General features: G+C 34.2%; 1 protein-coding gene across 9 annotated transcripts in view; it reads left to right on the top strand.

Annotated features, from left to right (window-relative positions):
• The window catches only part of KCNT2 (potassium sodium-activated channel subfamily T member 2), a 348,859-nt gene that overhangs the window by 234,493 nt on the left and 93,567 nt on the right, over nucleotides 1-20,799 (top strand). For all 9 annotated transcript variants that reach the window (XM_047705388.1, XM_047705393.1, XM_047705394.1 and 6 more), the window contains exons 15-18: nucleotides 9,864-10,013; nucleotides 11,460-11,689; nucleotides 18,076-18,289; nucleotides 20,429-20,534. In XM_047705388.1, coding sequence (XP_047561344.1) covers nucleotides 9,864-10,013; nucleotides 11,460-11,689; nucleotides 18,076-18,289; nucleotides 20,429-20,534 — 700 coding nt within the window. The remainder of the gene's footprint in view (nucleotides 1-9,863; nucleotides 10,014-11,459; nucleotides 11,690-18,075; nucleotides 18,290-20,428; nucleotides 20,535-20,799) is intronic.

Here is a 20,799-nt window from a genome sequence, read left to right on the forward strand (position 1 = left end):
GTTGAGCTCTATTTCATTTCTTCATGACATAGATTCCCTTCAAAAAGTGTTCCTTGTTTAAGTTCACTATTAATTATGTTTGAAAGCTGTATGGCATTTTTCTGTTTTTTTCCACTTCAGCAATTTTTTCCTTCTCCTGAGAGTGGCAAACAGCTTTCCAGTTCCATCTAGCGGTAGAAAATTGATTAGCATACACTATCTTGATTTAATCTTAGAACTCAGATTTTTGTTTGGTATCTGATGACATAAAAAGCTGGGAAATTCTGCTGTTCAAGAGTAGGAATGCATAAGCCTCTTCCTAGTAGACTGAGGCATCTTAATCTTGTGTATTTTTACTTCTTCTATCTAGAGATCTTGAATACTTCTCTTCCTAGATAAGATAACCATACTTGTATGTCAGAGGACTAGCAAGAATAAATGTTCATCAGAGTTGTGTTAGCTGTTTCTTTTGTAAACTCCCTTTTTGCAAGCTTCTGTATACTCCACTATACCTTCTCTACCCATAAATTACGTTTCCAGGGACACAGCCTACAATTTGTCACAATCATTTCTTTTGTCTACAGTGTTAACTGTAGATTCCTGACATTGATAATAAAGGCAAAATTGTAATATCATTTAAATAATTTGATTTTTAAATAATGTAACAGTTTGGGACCATTATGAATTAATGCAATTCATGTGTGTTTGCAGAAAAACACCCTATAAAGAATATAAACAACTATGTGCAATCAAGCAGACATTAAATTGGAGAAACACCAGTGTACAGAATTAAATAAAGTGTATTAATTTTAATTATATTTAAACCTTTGAGTTTTAAATCTACTTTTAATCAATATAATGAGGTAGTAAATACGTAATCTCCTTTAAAATGAAGCATTAATAAGGAAATTTTATTTTATTTAACATTTCAAGTATAAATCTAAATGGAATCCTTTTCCTAAGGCAAAAATTTCCACCTAGATATATATAAAGTCTTTTATTACACAGCAAAGAATGGATTTCATATCAAAAATCCCTGTGACAAGGTACTGTTTATGCTCACTGATGTGAAGATGATTTAGTTTGATAATAAAAATAAGTATATAAAAACAACTAATTTGTCAACCTGTGTCAGTGTTGGCAAATCTGAAACTGATCATTTACTGTATATTTAACTACATTATTCAGGATTGAAGAGAACAAAATATACCAGCAAAACTAAATCCAGTGATTAAAATGCAGAGGTGTTTAAGACAACAAACATAATATTGTAAAATAAGTGGATTCCTACTAATGATTACATTTCACAACCTTGAAGGCAGTGCTTCATAATACCAAGCTTATTCTTGAGTTTACTGTAGTTTGGTGGCATCCTTGTATGCATACAGAAAATATAAAAATTAAATCAAATTTTATTTTCTAGAAGTTATTAGTATGAGTTTTCAAAAAAATAAAAACACTGTCCATCTTTACAAAAAATAGGAATTTGTCAGTAGAATAAGGTTTTACGCTGTTTTTGTTTGTATCTTGTTTTGTTTTCAGAACACTTTTTTAAAAAGATTTATTTATTTATTTATTTATTTGAGGGAGAGAGAGAGCATGCTCCCGCCAGTGTGAATGGGAGCAGGGGCAGAGAGAAAATCTCAAACAGACTCCCCGCTGAGCATGAAGCCCAGTGTGGGGCAGGATCTTACCTTGACCTGAGCCAAAAGGAAGTCAGCAGCTCAACCAACCGAGCCATTATTTTGTTTTCTCAACATAAGCTATATTACGGAGCAGAATAGTTCAGCACATTACTGAATGAGAAAGAGAGCATGTCCTGTAATATGATTTCAACTTACTTTATCTGGAACAGGAAATTCCAGTTAAATCCTTTTTTATTCCTCCCTCTGTGAAAATCCGATATGGGAAATCTTTTAAAAAAAACAAAATTATGTCAGATTCCTTTACTGTATTCAGAGGCCTGTATTAAAATACATTTCTGCAAAGAGCAGACCCAAGTACTTGCTTACTAGCAGTCCTCCTTCCGCTCGGTTGATAGTGTTGAAACACAGGAGATTGGTGTGTGAGTTAATTTGCTTTCTGGCAATAAAAACCCATTTTCCTTGAAGGTGTAATCACAGATTAATGAGGAATGTGCTACTTGAATTTAAAAGAAAAATAAAATCAGTTGTCAAAATTGATCTATGCACCATCAGGAAATTAACTGGAACAAATGATATTTCTAACTTGGGAAAAATAAACAGAATAGAACAAACATACTTTTTTTCAACCAATGTTTATTATATTGAGAGGGACTTTTCATGTCCCAGAATTGGTGACTATAACTCATAATTGAGGACAAAGAAGAGTTAAGTATCCCATTGTCCATTCTCTTCAATTTTCCATAGAAAGAGAAGACCAGAAAGGGGAATGGATAGAATAACACAGTGCTCTTGCACCTGCTCCCAAGTATGTGAAAGGAAGTACAAAAGAATTAGCTATTACTCATGGAGAATAGGAATTTCTGTAGTAAGGGAACTAGCATCTTGTTCCCTAGTTAGACATTTGCTTATGTAGTTTGTTGTGATTCTTTGCTGTGATTATTTGTTATGTAGTTTGTTGTGATTCTTTGAACATGAGGAAAAAAGAATTAGAGTAAAATGGTAGAGCTAGAAAGCAGCCTTCAATCCCACACATGGGTTTTCCTCAGCACAACTGATAGCTTAAAAAGACTTGAGCCATATTTCTGGTACCCCGTCTAAGTGTGTTGGCCACAAGGTGAGGAAGCTCAAAAAGCTAGACTACAGGATGTACCACCAGGAGATAAGATGAGGGAAAGTGGAAGAGAGTTTCTTACTTATCGGTGATCATATACCAAGGCTCACCCCATACTCCACATAAAGGGGATTCACGTGTGCCTACAAGATCCCTTCACAGAGGACAGTGATGGCCCGTTAGAGTTACTTTGAAGATCAGCAACATCCCAGGGAGGATAAGCCGGAGCTGATAAGATTGGAGTTTCAAATTGGGTTAGAACTGAGCTTTTTAATAACTGAACATGATTTGAAAGAAAGGGACCTGCCCAAGACATTATTATAGGACAGAAATGGGGCATTTGAAAGGAAATGATTAAAGCCTATAAGCTCTTGAAGAATTTGATGTGGTGTTTGTAATTTATTTAACTAGATTTTTTTTCCTTTCTCTTAAGTAATCATCTTCCCTCCCACTTCTCTTTTTAAAACATTTTTTTTCTCACTTAGACATTTCTTTAGGGTTTAAAATTTGTACACAAGCTTTGTTTCCTTATAAGTTGCCCAATCAAAGTTTTTCCAAGGCTCTCATGACTATGGTTTTGGGTGCATGAATTCTACAGCATGTCCCTTTATTCAGGGAATAGACAACTCAGAGAGGTGCTGTAAAGTATCAAGCATACACTGATATTCTATAATCCATGTATTATCTTGATAAAATATTTTGTTTTCATATTCCTATCATTGTTTTCTTTCTTTTTCTACTAATACCTTTATAAAAAACTGGAGCCATCAATTATTTTGAAAATGAAAGTGGACATAAACCTGTCTAGAAAGGATTATCATTGAGTTTTCAGTAAAAATGGTAGAGCGGCCTTAAAATGGTATGAAATAAAATAGACTGTACTATTTTATAGGTTGGAGTATACTTTGAGGTTGACAGTAAATGCATAAGCCAATTATTTTCCCTAAAAGTTCATTTGTTGGGGCGCCTGGGTGGCTCAGTGGGTTAAGCCGCTGCCTTCGGCTCAGGTCATGATCCCAGGTCCTGGGTTCGAGCCCCACATCGGGCTTTCTGCTCAGCGGGGAGCCTGCTTCCTCCTCTCTCTCTGCCTGCCTCTCTGCCTACTTGTGATTTCTCTCTGTCAAATAAATAAATAAAATCTTAAAAAAAAAAAGTTCATTTGTTTAGTGTAAACACATCTTAATTCTTCATTAAATGGCTCTTTGTAATTTTCACTAAGCTTTCCGTTCTGTGCTTTTTTTGTCCCTAGTATCTTTTGTTTTTTCACCGCTGCTGAGGTTAGATTTATTTCATGTCCATTAGCAATTGGGGAACTCAGTGATTTTTTTTTTTTTTTCTAATTCTAGTGACAAATTCATCATAGGGAAAGTAATTGTTTCAACCTAAAAAATGATTCTGGTGAAGGAGACAGGTATTATATAATTAGGAAAGCTGAACATTTAGTAATTAAGCATGAAGAACATTGTTAGATTATTCTTTGTTCATTTAACCATTTATTAAGCACTTACTCTGTGCCAGAATGGATGTCAGGGTCTCAAAAATATAGCTGTAAACAAAACATGATCCCTTTCATGTGGCTTATTTCACATGGGAAGCAAGACATTAAGGAGTAATTAAGACAATTTAGTGTTATAGTATCATGAAAAAAGTACAGCCTTGCAAAGCTGAAAAAGTAATAAGTAAGCTGTAGGTCAAAGAATTGAGTAAAGTGTAGGAGATAGAAGGAACAACATTGTAAAAAGGCCAAAGGCTAAGAAAGAGTTTCTTGTTCAGGGCACATTAAGGAGTGCTCATGGCTGGAGCATACAAGAGAAAGAAGGCAGAAGTAACAAAAGAAATTTGAAAGGCATAGCATAGGTCAGAAGGGCTTTGTAATGATGATAAGAAAGTTCACCTTTTTAAAATGGAAGAAAGAAGTCCTTTAAACATTTTCAACAGGAGAGTGACATGAACTGATCTTAAAAGATTTTGAAATTCACTCTTATGACAGCACCATAAATTGATTTGTAATGGCCAATACTGGAGGCAAGGAGGCAAAAAGATGGTTCAGGACTATTTTAAGAGTGTGAGAATTGATGGGGAAAGGGACACATAATGAGTTCCAGAGTCACTTAGATGTGGAATTGAAAATATTTTCTTTTGTAAGAAGTTTCAAAATAGTTTTTTTTATTTATGTCATTGTTTTCCTCCTTTAAAAAATAATTTTGAGTTAATTCTGCCTAGGAACATAAAGTGAGATAAGATGAAGAGAAAATTTAGGTAGAAATTAATTTGTCTTATGTTGAAGACAAAAGTCTTTTTTTTACACATCTATAGGCAATAAAATGCCCTTTTTAAAAACAGACATAACTGGCACGTAACATTACATTAGTTTCGGGTGTACACCTTAATAATTCTACATGTTCTATATATACAATTTTTTAAAAAGATTTTATTTTTTTATTTGTCAGAGAGAGAGAGAGAGAGCACAAGCAGGGGAGCAGGAGAAGAGCAGGCAGAGGGAGAAGCAGGCTCCCCACTGAGCAAGGAGCTGGATGCGGAACTTGATCCTAGGACCCTGGGATCATGACCTGAGCAGAAGGCAGCCAGTTAACCTGCTGAGCCACCCAAGAGCCCCATAGGATTTTTTATATATATACTTAGAGAGAGAGAGAGAGAAAAAGAAATGATCGTGACAATCACTCCATCCATTCACCACACATACTTAGAATTTTTTTTCTTGTAAGCAGAACTTTTAAGATTTACTCTCTTAGTAGCTTTCAAATATATAACACAGTATGATTGACTGTAGTCACCATGCTGTGCATTATATTCCCAGGAGTTATTTATTTTACAACTTAAAGTTTGTACTTTTTGTTCACTTTCACCCATTTCACCCACCTCCCACCTCTGGCCACTAGTCTGTTCTCTGAATCTCTAAGTTCATTTTTTGTTTCTGTTTTTATAGATTCTACATATAAATGAGATCATATGGTATTTGTCTTGGTCTGACTTATTTCACTGAACTAATATCCTCAAGGTCCATCCATGTTGTCACAAATGACAGGACTTCCTTTTTTATACCTGAACAGTAATTCATTATATATATCTGTGCCACATTTTCTTTATTCATTCATCCATCTATGAATACTTCAGTTGTTTCAATGTCTTTGCTAATGTAAACAGTGCTGCAATGATCATGAGATGCAGATATCTTTTGGATATATGCTAATATCATTGTATATTAGCACATATTATATTCTATATATAATATAGAATATATATATAGAATAAGAATATTCTATATTCTATATAATAATATAGAATATATTATTCTATATAATAAATATTATATAATATATATAATATAATATATAATAAGAAATATTTATTTATAATATATATATTATATTATATAATAAGAAATATAATAAGAAATATAATAATATTTCTATATATTAATATATAATATATAATAAGAAATATTTATATATATAATATATATTATATATTATATATATATTATATCAAATATAATATAGAATAAGAAATAAGAATATAATAAGAAATATTTCTATATAATAAGAAATATTTCATTCATTTGCATGTGATAACAATATTATCATGGACAGGTACCTAGCATTTCAGATGTAAAAAATAAACACTCCAAATTATTTCTGAAGCCCACACAAACTATCTCTGATTGACTTTTTTCTTTCTAGGACCTAGTAGACTACAATGACAAATCCAAAATCACTTCTTTGATTTTAACATTTTTATGTTTGCGATTTCTTCATGATGTTTTATAAGCAGTATTCTTTGCATTTTCACTGTTATCTGTATGGATTTTATTTATCCATCCATATTTCTGATGGACTCAGATACATAAGATTTTTGTAACTTTTTTCTCTTCCTTTAGCAATCCTTTCTGGTCTACATTCAGGACCGAGTCTAGTCTGGTCCAAGCTATCATCATCTTTATCATGATGACCTCCTTATTGGTCATTACCCTTTCTTTGGTTTCTGAGTCAGCACCTTGACCCAGGGGGATTTTTGTAAAATTTAAGTCAGAATCTTTTGCACCCATCTTTGAAATCCTCCAGTGACGCCAAATCATCTCAAGTACAGGTCAGAGTCATTGTAAACATTTATAAATCTCTATGTGACCCCTCTCCCTGCCCTGCTATCTCTCTGGAGTCATTTTTTCCTCTTCCCTCAACTCCAGCTAAACTGGCCTCTTTGCTTTTCCTTAGCTATATCAGTCTGCCTCAGGAAAGTGCTTGTGGCTGCTTCTGCCTGGACCACTATTCTCCTGGGTACCCATGTGGTTGCCATTCCGTAACTCTTGAAGATTTTTACTCAATGTCAACCTCTCAGTGATGCCTTCCTCAACCATACCATTTATATTCCATTTCTCCTAGAATGACCCAAAAGTTTTTTCTAATTTTTCTCCCAGTCTCTTATCACTTCTAACACATAACACAGTTGGCTTCTTTTGTTTATCAGTCTTTTTGTTTGTCAGTCTTCCTTCACTAGAGGCTCCAAACAAGAAAGCATTTTTGTCTTGTGTATTAACTGCCGTAACTTTTAATTCTAGAACTGTCCCTGACACAGCCTAAGTGCTCGATGAATATTTCATGTAGGGATTAATAAGTGGGAACTGGACATAGCTATTAGTATTAAATGACATTACTATGTTCACACATTTCTCAAACAATTAACATGAGCTAAAAAGGAGAAAATTTGGGGTATTTACAATTAGCAGAAACCTAGAGATTCTTGCTTACCTATCTGGAATATTTGAAGAGAGCATAAAGAGGTCTTCTGGGGGTAGAAGCATAAAATAACATGAGAACAGCAAATGATTTAGGAAAATCCATCTGAAATGTCTTTGTCTAACCCTCCTTTTCTGTTCCCTTCCAAGTTACAACATTGTATTTCCATCTCAGCCCCTGGACTTAGATTTATGATTTTCTTTAATAGCTTTTAGGACCCTTGTGTGACACGGATTTGACTCCATGCTACCTTTTGAATTTTGAACAAACACTGACGAATTGCTGGCACCTTCTCTTACATTTCCAGCACTTTAAAAGGATTCTCTCTATGCCAAGTATCGTCTTGCCAAGTAGACTATGGAGCATAACAAAGATAATTTTATTTTTGTTTGCCAGAGGGAATGTTTTCTCCACCAGGAAAAATTATTCTTAGGAAGCAGTAGTTAGGTATAGGCAGATGCAGTCAATGGTCAGAAGTGGTCTGCTTTATTTTATTTTCCTATTTCCAAAAACATATTAACATTAAAGAAAAAAGAGTAAAGGTTTTAAGAGCATTAGTGTAGGTTGACTAGACACGTTGAAATTGGCTCCAAAATTTAGCAATGAGGAAGGTGTAACAACAAAATAGTGGAAGCTAACATTTACTGAGTGATTACTATGATCCCAACATCTGCTGAGTGATTTGTTTGTATTACTTCAATTTATCTAACCCATTGAGGCTGGGGCTATTTTTCACAGAAGAGGTAGAGAATCACTCAGAGGTTACTGAACAACCCAAGATTGCAGAATTAGGGTTCAGATCAGGTGATCAGTCTTCAGGGTCCGAGCTCTTGACTCTTTTTTTTTTTTTTAAGGGTTTTATTTATTTATTTCAGAGAGAGAGGGAAGAGCACGCACATGTGAGTTGGGGGAGGGGAGGTGGGAGAGGGAGAGAATCTCAAGCAAACTGCCCCCCAACTCCCAGCACAGAACTTGAGGCGGGGCTCAAGGCAGGGCTCAAGATCATGACCAGAGCTGAAATCAAAAGTTGGATGTTCAGCTGAGCCACCCAGGCATCCCATGGGCTCTTGACTCTTAACTGACTCTAAAGCACAATTAAGAAACAATGAAGTAAAGTGAAGCACACCTGGAACATATATGATTTTTTTTAAACTTACTGACTCTGAAAATATTAATGTATTATCTCTAATAATTCTTTAGCTAAAACTCAGATTTTATTTCATTTTTTAGAAGATTTTTATTTGTTTATTTAACAGAGATCACAAGTAGGCAGAGAGTCCGGCAGAGAGAGAGGAAGGGAAGCAGGCTCCCTGCGAGCAGAGAGCCCGATGTGGGGCTTGATCCCAGGACCCTGCGATCATGATCTGAGCTGAAGGCAGAGGCTTTAACCCACTGAGCCACCCAGGTCCCCCTAAAACTCAGATTTTAAAATGTTTTTTTCAACCCTAAATATGTTAAATATGGTTTGTTATCTGCTTTTATCCATTCAGAATATATAGACATTAGATGAAATATTTTGATATTTATATTTATATATGCCTTCTTAAAGTGCATTTCTTGTATTTATAGACTACATAAATTTATTCAGAAAAAGTGAAATTTACTATAAAAAATGGGAAAGAAGAACTCTTGTGTATTCACAATATGTTTTTCATAGGTTGACTTTTTTATTTATATCCAGGGCCACTGAGCAGAACATTCTAGAAAATACAAACTGTACTTTCTGTGATAACTTAGGTTGTATGAAAAAATACTTCGGGGGATCTCTTTGAAGACCCTTTTATCATGCAGAAATATTTTTTCTTAACTGCTACACAATTGGAAGAAAGTCATTGCTATGATATGGATGGAAATTAAGAGTATATTTTCTGTGGAATTCAATTAATAAGTTGACATTGTACACTTCTAATTATAAATACAAAGCAAAATCTGGTTACCTGGTTACCTACCAGGGCCAAACAAGTATTATAAATGAGATGAAGTGGACCATATTATTTAGACTATAAAACAAGTGTAAAAACAGGATGTGCATGACAGGATGTACATAAACAGAAATTAAAATGAAATGCTATATCTTATTGCCGCATAGTCAGGATAAATGCTTCCGTTAACTGGATTGTGAAGAACTACTTTCTAGGAATCTGCCGTCTTTCAAACTTACATATTGTGTTAGTTTCAAAATTTCTGTGGTAACTCTTTGTGAGTATTTGTAAATAATATCATCATTTAGAGCATCACACATAGACTTCTTTGAACCGTGCTTACCAGTTCCTCCTGTAGGGAAACCAGAGTAGGTGTGAAAACTGTCCTTTTAACCACATTCACTGTGTCTTGCTCTTTGTGTATGTGTATGTGTGTGTGCTTTTGTTGCAGAGAAGGCCAGCAATCCCCAGAGCAGTGGCAGAAGATATATGGTAGATGCTCTGGCAATGAAGTATACCACATTGTTTTGGAAGAAAGTACATTTTTTGCTGAATACGAAGGGAAGAGTTTTACATATGCGTCTTTTCATGCACACAAAAAGTACGTTTCTGCTTGCAAAGTGGACTTAAAATATAAATCAAGCATACCCTTTAAATACAGTTTTCTAAAATACAGCCCATAATGGTGTTCATGAGTTGTAAGAATTCTGGAATTTTTAACATAATTATTGAGACATTTGAACTCTGGTTCTGTATGGTCTCTACAAGTTAAGAGTGTTAGGTATAAAGTATAATTTAATAGAAATATTGGCTTTAGTAACTTTTAAGTCATCTTTAAAATATTTTAATCCATGAAGAATTCACAAATACATGAAAATGAATCTTCTTTAGAGATCTGATTTTAAAGTGTTGATTAAAAATGTAAAAAAAATGTAAAAATGTAAAAATGTCATAATAACATTTACAAAATCTAGACATTTAAGAAAATTTGCTTTGATCAGAGAAATAAGTTAAAAAGTAAACAATGGTACCTTCTAATTCAAACATGGAACAAAATATTTTTTCTTTTTGAGAAAAATTATTTTCTAAAGAAACAAAAATATATGTTTAAAATGAAAGTAATATATTATCAGTATTGTAAATATATTGATATAATATTTTAAGGTTTGTATATGTCTAGTATTTTCTACTAATCTAATATTTAATATATCCCACTTTAATTCTCAGCATGATTCTTTCTGTACATATATTTTGATGTTTAAAAAATATTTTTAAACTAGATTTATTTCTAATGCTATAAGATATATTGAAATAAAAACATTCACGACATTTCGTGTTTGGAGAATAACCTGAAAAAGTATAAAATAAATTTTTAATATCTATTATATTTAGTGGTCGATATTTCTCCCAATTAAGCTGTGCACCTATTCAGACTATTAATTTTTTTCTAAAATTCAGAGTAAACCAAATATGGTAGAAACAGAACTAAAAGAAATTTAGGTACCCTGATTTTTTTCTCATATGACCTTGGGTAAGTTTCTTCTTCTTTTAGGCCAATGACTCTTAAGCATTTTTGACTAAAGTAATACAGGTTTATATTTTTTGACCAAGTGAAAATATACATTCATGGTAAGACTCAATACACACACAATTTATTAAAAACTCTTACCCTTACTAATGATAAACACTCTGATATTTTTCATTATCTTTTTTCTATTCTTTTTTATTTAAAAATAACTATATAGGTCATAATCAATTAAATTGATTTTACCACACACTAAGGACATAGTTTCTTTTCCTGGAAAAACAGTAAAGTTTTGAGTGTTGAGGGTCCTTTTTTTTTTTTTTTCTTTTTGTCTTCAGAGCCTGGAGTCTTAAACTTTCATGATCTTTGCAAGCTTTAAAATACTTTGATTTGGGGTTTTAATTTTCCTCTGCCTTATAATAGTTTACCAATTTTCTTACACATGCAAACTTAAAAACAAAAAACATAAGAGCTTTGCTGAATCACAGTTCTTAAGATTTATTTATTTATTTTTTAATTAAGGTTTGGTGTCTGCTTGATTGGTGTTCGGAGGGAGGATAATAAAAACATTTTGCTGAATCCAGGTCCTCGATATATTATGAATGCTACAGATATATGTTTTTATATTAATATTACCAAAGAAGAGAATTCAGCATTTAAAAACCAAGACCAGCAGAAAAAAAGCAATGTACCAAGGTCATTTTATCATGGACCTTCTCGATTACCTGTACATAGCATAATTGCCAGCATGGGTAAGTATAAATAAATTTGAATATATCACTAGTTTCTTCCTCTCTTTCTTTCTTTCTTCCCTCCCTTACTTTCTTTCTCTCTCTCCCTTCTTCCTTCTTTCCCTCCCTCCCTCCCTCCCTCTCTCTTTTTCTTTCTTTTGATTTTATTTATTTATTTATTTGAAAGACAGCAAAAGCAAGAGAGACCAACCACAGAGGGAGAGAGAGAAGCAAACACCCTGCTGAGTGGAGAACCTTATACAGAGCTCAGTCCTAGGACCCTAAGGTCATCACCTGAGCCGAAGGTAGATGCTTAACCTACTGAGTCACGCAGGCGCCTTAGTTTTTTTCTTTAAAAGGAATAATAAATATCCTTCAATGTTTGTTAAAATTTCAAAGTCAAACTAGACACTAATTGTATATATTATAAACTTGGTATAACTAAGTATCTAGAAAAAAGTTTCCAAGCTGTTAAACTGGTAAGAAATTAAACTAATTTAGGATGCCCGAGTGGCTCAGTCTGTTAAGTGTCTGCTTTTGGCTCGGGTCATGATCCTGGGATCAAGTCCCAGATCAGACTTCTTGCTAAGCAGAGAATCTTCTCCCTCTCCTTGCCACTCCCCCTGCTTGTGCTCTCTTTCTTTCTTACTCTCCCTGTCTCCGTGACAAATAAATAAATAAAATTTAAAAAAAATTAAGCTAATTCAAAATTGTCAGTAATTATTTCATATTTCTGATTAGAATATAAGCACCTGACACTTTTATAGTTCTTTTGTAAGTTCTCTATCCAGTTATCAACAGAGGCTATTTCAAATATTCTTTGTTTTTCTCAAAACTCTTCTTCTATTGCCCATCTCATTCTCACCATTGAACTTGGCTTTTATGATACAGAAGTAAAAAAAAAAAAAAAAATGTGGGGGAGGAATAGATCCAGACAAATAAAAATTTCCTTTACATTTTGCCACCAAACCACCTACAAACCTACAAACATTCATTTTTGTCACAAAGATAATGTGTCTTCTAACTTTTAACTTTTAATATTTTTAAAGATTTTATTTATTAATTTATTTATTTTAGAAAGAGAGCAAGCAAGTGGGGGAAGGAGCAAACCAGGAGGAAGAGGGAGGAGGACAGAATCTCAAGCAGACTCTATGCTGAGCGCAGAGCCCCACACAGGGTTCCATCTCATAACCTTGAGATCATGACCTGAGCCAAAAGCAAGAGTTGGACACTTAATTGACTGAGCCACCTAGGTGCCCCAACTTTTAATATTTTAATAGTAACGACTTCACTTACTACCTCCTCTGGGACCTCACTTTTTATTTTAATTCATCCTTATTACCTAATTTTATTTTTTCTCAAAATCATTGGTTCTTTTCTCCTCCCTTTGTCTGTCTGTCTCTGTGTGTCTCTCTTTTTTTATTTCTACACACACACACACATACACCTGGACCTCTTGGCTTGACATCTTCACAGGTAAATTCCTGGAAAGGGTTGTCTTCAGTTGCTGTCTTGAAATCTTATTGTCCCCTCATGCCTTTGCCCAGTTTAGTCTGAAATCTCTAGTCCTTGTATCACTACTCTGGCAAAGTCACCACTCTGTCACTAAATCCAGTGGACATCTTCACAACATGGGATGGTATTGACCATGTTCTTCTGCTCCCAGAGATTGATTCACCCTCTAAAAATTGATGATTTTTTCATATAAATCATTAACTTAAATTTCTCTTCACAGCAGTATACTGGTTATTTATTTCTGCCTGGATGTCTCACAGGAAAAACCAACACACCATATTCATATTGAAGTTATCTGTCTGCCCTCATTCAAAATTACTTCCTCCTCCATTTTTTTTTTTTGGCTAAAAAAAACAGATGACACATCATAATTTGTAAAGTCACAATCCTGACAATTCTGTTCCTCTCCTCTCATATCTCAGAATTCATAAATTCTATTAATTCAGATTATCAAGTATCCCTGAAAGTCATTCCCTTCTTTCTCGCCACTGTCTGTGTGATCATGGTCTGAATCTCCATCATTCTTCCCCTCAACTGTAGGATCACCCCCTACCCACCAAGCTTCTCTCCATGCCTCCATGCTGTCCTGCATTCTTCTCTGCCTTGCAACCAGAGTTATAATTTTTACATAATTTTGATAGTGTCATTCTCCTGCATAAATAATTTGAATTGCTGGGGTGCCTGGGTGTCTCAGTTGGTTAAGTATTAGATTCTTGATTTCAGCTCAAGTCATGATCTCAAGGTTGTGAGATCAAGCCCCACATTGGGTTAGTGAGGAATCTGTTTGAGATTCTCTGCCTCTCTCTCTCTCTCTCTCTGTACTCTTGCCCTACATGTGTGTATTCTCTTTATCTGTCTCTAAAATAAATAAATCTAAAAAAGAATAAATAACTCATTTGAATTGCTTATTATCCAAGGGAAAAAAATCTAAATTTTATATTACATGGCTTATAATTTGGATAACCAAAACTTCTTGTTTGCATGAGGCACTCCCAGTTATTCCAGGACAGTCCCAGTTTATATATGGTGTCCTGGTGTCATTATTGAAGACCACACCCTTTGACTCTTAAGAGTATCCTAGTTCAGGGCTGTCTGGGCGGCTCAGTTGGTAAGCATCTGCTTTAGGCTCAGGTCATGATCCCAGGGTCCTGGGATTGAGTCCTGCATCAGGCTCTCTGCTTGGCAGGAAGCCTGCTTCCCCTTCTCCCACTCCCCATGCTTGTGTTCCCTCCCTCTCTGTGTCTCTCTCTGTCAAATAAATAAAATCTAAAAAAAAAAAAAAAAGGCATCCTAGTTTAGAAGATAAATCGCAGTCACTTTACTTAAAGTTCTTTTTTTTTTTAATAACTCCACTTCAGTTTTCTAGTCTTGTATTTTACTGTCCCTTCAATCGCATTACTAAGTCCCATTCGTACTAAATTCCTTTCAGCCTTCACTGATTGTTTTTCACTAGTGGACCTCAACACAAGAAGTTTCTTCTGACAGAATCTACTCCCTAGCCCCCAACTTTGCCTAGGTAACTTCTTCTAATCCTTTGTGTCTCAGTCTCAGTATCATTCTTTCTGAGACATATTCCATGGCCCTGCTTGGACTGTAGATAGAACCACAGTGTCTATATCTGTAATGGGGGTATAATTAATTGCCTCATAATGTTCAGATATAGATTAATTGAGATAATGGAGAAGTGCTTAGGACACTGCTTTGTGTTGAGTAAGCATTCAATGAGTAATAATTACTAGGAGTTGTAGTACTAGCAGTAGTAGTAGTAGTAGTGGCAGTGGTAACACCATTTAAATACTCCCAGTATCTTTCATATAATAGATGTTCAGTTAATGTTGATGTTAATGTTGAATTGAAAAAATAATATGCTAGGTCAATAACAAACAGGGTCACCTAATGGACTGTGTTAGGTGACCCTGTTTGTTATTGACCTAGCATATTATTTTTTATAGTAGTCCTACTGATTTTTTCCCATTATTAACCTTTACTCACAGTACCTAATATGTGCCAGACACTCTTATAAGTTTCTATGATAAATTAATGAACAAATAAATAAAGATCCCTAGCTCACAGATCTTACGTTCTATCACAGGGGAGACTGCCAATAAACAACACAGAAAAAATAAGGAAATAATTTAGTGTGTTAGAAGCTAAGGTCTTTAAAGAAGTGATCAAGTTAAAATGAGGTCATTAGAATGGGCTCTAATCCACTATGACTGGTGTCCTTATAAGAAGAGGAAATTAAGACACAGAGACACATCCAAGGAAGACAATGAGAGGAGATATAGGCAGAATATGACCATAACCAGCCAAGGAGTGAGGCCTGGAACAGACCGTTCCCTCACAGCCCTCAAGAAACCAATCCTGCCAGTGCATGGATTTTAGACTTCCAGACTCTAAAAATGTGAGGCAATAAATTTCTGTTGTTTAAGCCACCCAATCTGTGGTACTTTGTTATGACAGTCCTGACAGACTAATGCAAATAGTTTTGGAGAAACTGAGTAGAAACATTAGGAAATAAGTAGAATGACATAGGTTTAGTCACCAAACAAAACAGTGAAAGATAGTGGTGATAGAATCTGAAGATATGGGAAAAAGCTGGGATTTTAGAAAGGATAAAAGAAGAGTCTAAAAGCGACGGTGACCACACTGAGGGTATTTACCCATCACCTTTATAAAGGGTTGAGGGAAGAGTCAGGTTTGTTAAGGAAAGGAAATGTTCAAAGAGCTTGTTTCTGTAATTGTGACTACTTTTTGAATTGTGTTTTCCCTGCTAGATCCTTCCTCATGATCATAGCCCCATGCACATCTTGGGGCCAGGTATCTGCTTTGGCAAAATAATCGGGAAGTGACCACATTTCCCTGTGTTGGGCAGAAAATGATAAAGAGGTAGTTGGGAGTGATATGAAGTCACATATATTTGGAGAGTGGGGTTAAAAGATCACAATTTCTTAGGAAGCCAGAAGGGATTTAATTCCTAAAACATGAGCAGGGATTAACTTCACATAAATGGAAGTATTTCTGTTTCCTTCTAAGCAGAAATAAAGGAACAAAAGTTTGGTGAAACTCTCATGTTTGTTTGAAGTCAGGGAATTGAAGGATTTCTTCTATGATAAGTTCTGTTTTCTTTCTGAACTCAACAGTGTGGTCATGTGCAGAGGATAAATATACATGTGAATTTTAACTTAAAGCCTTAGGATGTAAATAATGGCTTATTTTTGTAAATCAAATTTGTAAAATTTAATTTTTAATCAATTCCACATACCAACTAAATAGAAAATTTAATCTTATTTTCTCTAGGAGCCTCATTCAGCTCTTGCCCAAAGATTGAATTATAGATTAATCCTTATTTATGGTGTTCAAAAATTGGTTGACCATAGAGTTTCTGATGGCAACAATCTTTACCTTTGCTCTAATATTGAAATTGCTAAGTGCTGGTCCCCACATCCTTTTCTCAGAAAGAGCTGTTCTGGGAATGTTCATATATGCCTTTCGCACGAACTACAGATATACTAGGGTTCCTCACATACTAATCTGAGTTTTGTGTATATGGAGAGGTACAACTCTCTGAAACTTAACCCCCCACACTTATTCAAGTTTTGAGGAGTACTCGGATATTCTCATCAGACTTGTGCTACCAACTCTCACCCTCCAAACATTTCCTGTTTATCCCTCCTTATGTGGAGACTTCTGATTGCCTCAGAGGTTTTAAAAATCAGTTGCTGACCTCTCTTTCCATGGTGCAAGGAAAGAGAGGCCAAAATCCATTAGTTTTATTCCCACTTTAAAAACTTCTGCTATAATAGTAAAGGAGGTGGCAAGGTCAGAGGTTTGAGAGAAGTGGCAAGTGTTTTAATAGTTGCTTCAAAAGGGACAAAGTGAGGTCTAAGGGGTTTTAGAAGGATGACCAGGTATTAGTGCGTAAATGAAGTGAGTGTTGGAGAAACATGATGGCACTCATCAGTTAGACTGTTCAGAAGGGGAGACATAAGCTTTCCATAAATTGATGTTTAAATTAATTTTGAAATTCCAGTTAAAAAATCCCAAAGGAATTTGTTTCTTCTGTTTACTGGGGACTACCCCCCAGTATTCAAAAGCCTTAAGCTATTTAAGTTTGCTCTTGCTACTGCCTCAAGGTACTTCCACGGCTTGAGTACTCACTATTGTCTTTTGAGTAAAAAATCAAAGGTCATGACTTCAGAGTTGCCTTCCAGACCACCTGGTGAAAATTCATTCCTCCTCCTGTTCTTCATCACATTATTTTGTTTTATTTTCTGCATGGTATTTATTACTATCTAAAATGACTGTTTTCATTTATTTGTCTACTTGGTTATTTTAAAGATAAGTGCTTATGTGTAGAAGCATTATTTCGTTCCCTCATTCTCCACATATCCCAAGTGCCTAGGATAGTGTTTTTCATGCAGTACATAATAAATATTTGTGGAATAAATATAAAACATTTAATGGTTCTAATATTTTAAAAAAGTGATTACAAATCAGCAAGAGAATAATAACAAAATGGGGGGGAAAGGATATAATGGGAGATTCACTATATTGAAAAGGCCAAAAATTTATGTGTTAATTTTAAATAAATGTACATTGAAACAAAGTATTTTTTTCACTTTAAATTCCTAAGTATTTCAGGGTTTCATAAGTCTTGTGTTTTGTACAATAAGCTAGACTCAGCAAACACATTTTGCACAAATGCAGAATTTTTTTAATCCATGTAGGTAAAAATGTCCACATGGAGAAGAAATAACCTTGTAGATATAAAGGATAAACAATAACAGATTTCCCAGTTACACTGGTTGTATTTCATTTTGATCATTAAATGGTTGATTATCATCTAGGTGGCGAGTACTCTGATGGATTTTTATGTTTCTTTGTTGCAGGTACAGTGGCTATAGACTTGCAAGACACAAGCTGTAGATCAACAAGCGGCCCCACCCTGTCTCTTCCTACAGAGGGAAGCAAAGAAATCAGAAGACCTAGCATTGCTCCTGTTTTAGAGGTTGCAGATACGTCATCAATTCAAACATGTGATCTTCTAAGTGATCAATCAGAAGATGAAACTACAGCAGATGAAGAAACTTCCTCAAACTTAGAGTATGTTTAGATATTCTAGAACAGTTGTAAGATTTACTGGGATTTATGCTACTCTGGGGCACTAATGTCCTTACCTTTTATATATCCGAGAATCAATTCCACATACTTCTAACAAAACACCCTTCCTATTAGCCAGTATCTCCATTACCTATAAAGTATTTTAAGACCTCAAATTTCTGGCTTCAATTTATTTCCTTCCAAGTCCATATTGAAGATCAGTCAATTATTCAGTGACATGTAGTGCAGGTTTCCTCCATTAAATTTCCCTTCCTTATCTTACCGTGCATAGGTATTTTTCATATGGTATACATTAGTAATATTTTGAATGAATGAATGCATGAAGTACTAGTTCTCTTTACTATGCTTCCATAATACATATTGCCAGTGTATATGCTATTAATCACATTTTAATCTTCAGTAGGATTTGTTTACTTGTCTTGCTCACATAATATATTGCTATTTCTTAAGGGAACCACAGGGGTCAGCAGTCTTGACAGTGGAGTCTAAAAGAGTTTGTTTTCCATGTCAGTTCCATCCTATACTGGTTATGTGCAAGTGACTGATTAAACAGTCTGAACCACAGTATCTATATCTGAAAGGGGGTATAATTACTGACTCATAATGTTCAGATGTAGATTAATTGAGATAATGGAGAAGTGCTTAGGACACTGCTTTGTGTTGAGTAAGCATTCAATGAGTAATAATTACTAGGGGTTGTAGTACTACTACTACTACTAGTAGTAGAAGTAATAGTAGTGGCAGTGGTAACACCATTTAAATACTCCCAATATCTTTCATATAATAGATATTCAGTTAATGTTGATGGTAATGTTGAATTGAATAAAATGAATTGAAATATAATTGAAACTTAAAAAAATTCTTCATTTAATCCTTCACACCTAAAAAAAAATTATTACAAGGAAGTTTAATGTTCCCACAGAACACAATCCACTCTCCAGAAAATCAATAGCACTTAAATATATTTATGAAATATTTGATGGGAACAAGGAGAGTTTTGACTGCCAGTATATTTCTAGAAATGATGTGTGGTGTGATTGAAATTCTTTCTTTACATGTTCTTCTGAAAAGATTAAGAGGTGGATTTTTTTTTTCCTAAGCAAACTGAAAAAGATATTGAAATAATAGTGGAGATTATCAACTTCTAAATTTGCAAAATGTGCACCATTTTACCCTCTGAGCTAATAATATCTGGAAAACAGTTTAAACTAGGCCTGAAATTTCTTGGCTTAAAAGAGAAGAGTTTTCACAGTAGATAAAGGAATCTTGCCTCTACCAAATTATGTTTTATTTCTTAACTTTCATTTAATCTTCTACTTTTTAATAGTTTTATTCTGAAAATTAATATAGTTGTAATGTGCATGCAGGTGGCTACTTTTGTAAAGTCAGCAAATAATTATCTTTGATAATATTTTAAGCATGATTCCAACAATAGTCTGTTTTGGGGGAGTATATGAATATTTAACTCAGTTGTTTACTCCTTTGTGGTTATGTATTCATGACTAATGAATATTAATGGAGTAAATCATCATAAGTCATTTTGCTTTAAGTGTGTTTTATAAAAATTAATAGTGCAATTTAAAAAATCTATCTAAATCTTTTAAACCAAGGAATGGCAAACTTTTTCTAGAAGGAACCAGCTAATACTTTAGACTTTATGGACCATATAATCTTTGCTGCACCAATCCAAATATTTTTGAAGTGCCCATAGACAATACATAAAATGAATGAGCATGGCTGTATTCTAAAAAAACTTCACTTGTGGATATTTAAATTTTAATTTCATGTAATTTTTATGCGACATGAAATATTCTTCCTTTTTATTTTTTCCAACCATTTACTTAAAATTTTTTTCCAAACATTTAAGATTAAAAAAAGAACAAACAAAACAAAACAACAACAACAAAAAAAACTTTTAATTCGCAAAACCAGCTGGTGGGCCAGATTTGATCCAGTTTGCCTATCCCTATTCTTAACTATTTCTTTATCAAAATGTAATTACAATATAAAGGGTTGCACCATACTTTATCTTTATTTAATAGAGACATATGGCTATCACTTAATTGTCCAACTATGTGTGTTTTCTTCAAGGCAACTCAAATATTTCATATTGCTTTACAGATATGCTAAAGGCTATCCACCTTACTCTCCATATATAGGAAGTTCACCCACTTTTTGTCATCTCCTTCATGAAAAAGTGCCATTTTGCTGCTTAAGACTAGACAAGGTAAGCAATTGTTATTTTCTCTGAAACTGAAATTATGGCATTTTGTAATTACGTATATTTAAATAATTTTGTATAGTCTTTTGACTAAAATATGTTTAAAGAACATTATCTTTTCGGATGTAAATGCAATACATAAAATGGTGAATTGTACTTTCTTAACTGTACTAAAGATTACCAACATGCTTGCCCCTTCTACTTAAGTAGCGGAGGAGTCAGTCAGTCATGTTTTTAAAGAGGAAAACGTAGGTGCCAGAACCTCAAACCT

Source organism: Lutra lutra, chromosome 15 (assembly GCF_902655055.1).
Source record: "Lutra lutra chromosome 15, mLutLut1.2, whole genome shotgun sequence".
NCBI classification, from domain to species: domain Eukaryota; kingdom Metazoa; phylum Chordata; class Mammalia; order Carnivora; family Mustelidae; genus Lutra; species Lutra lutra.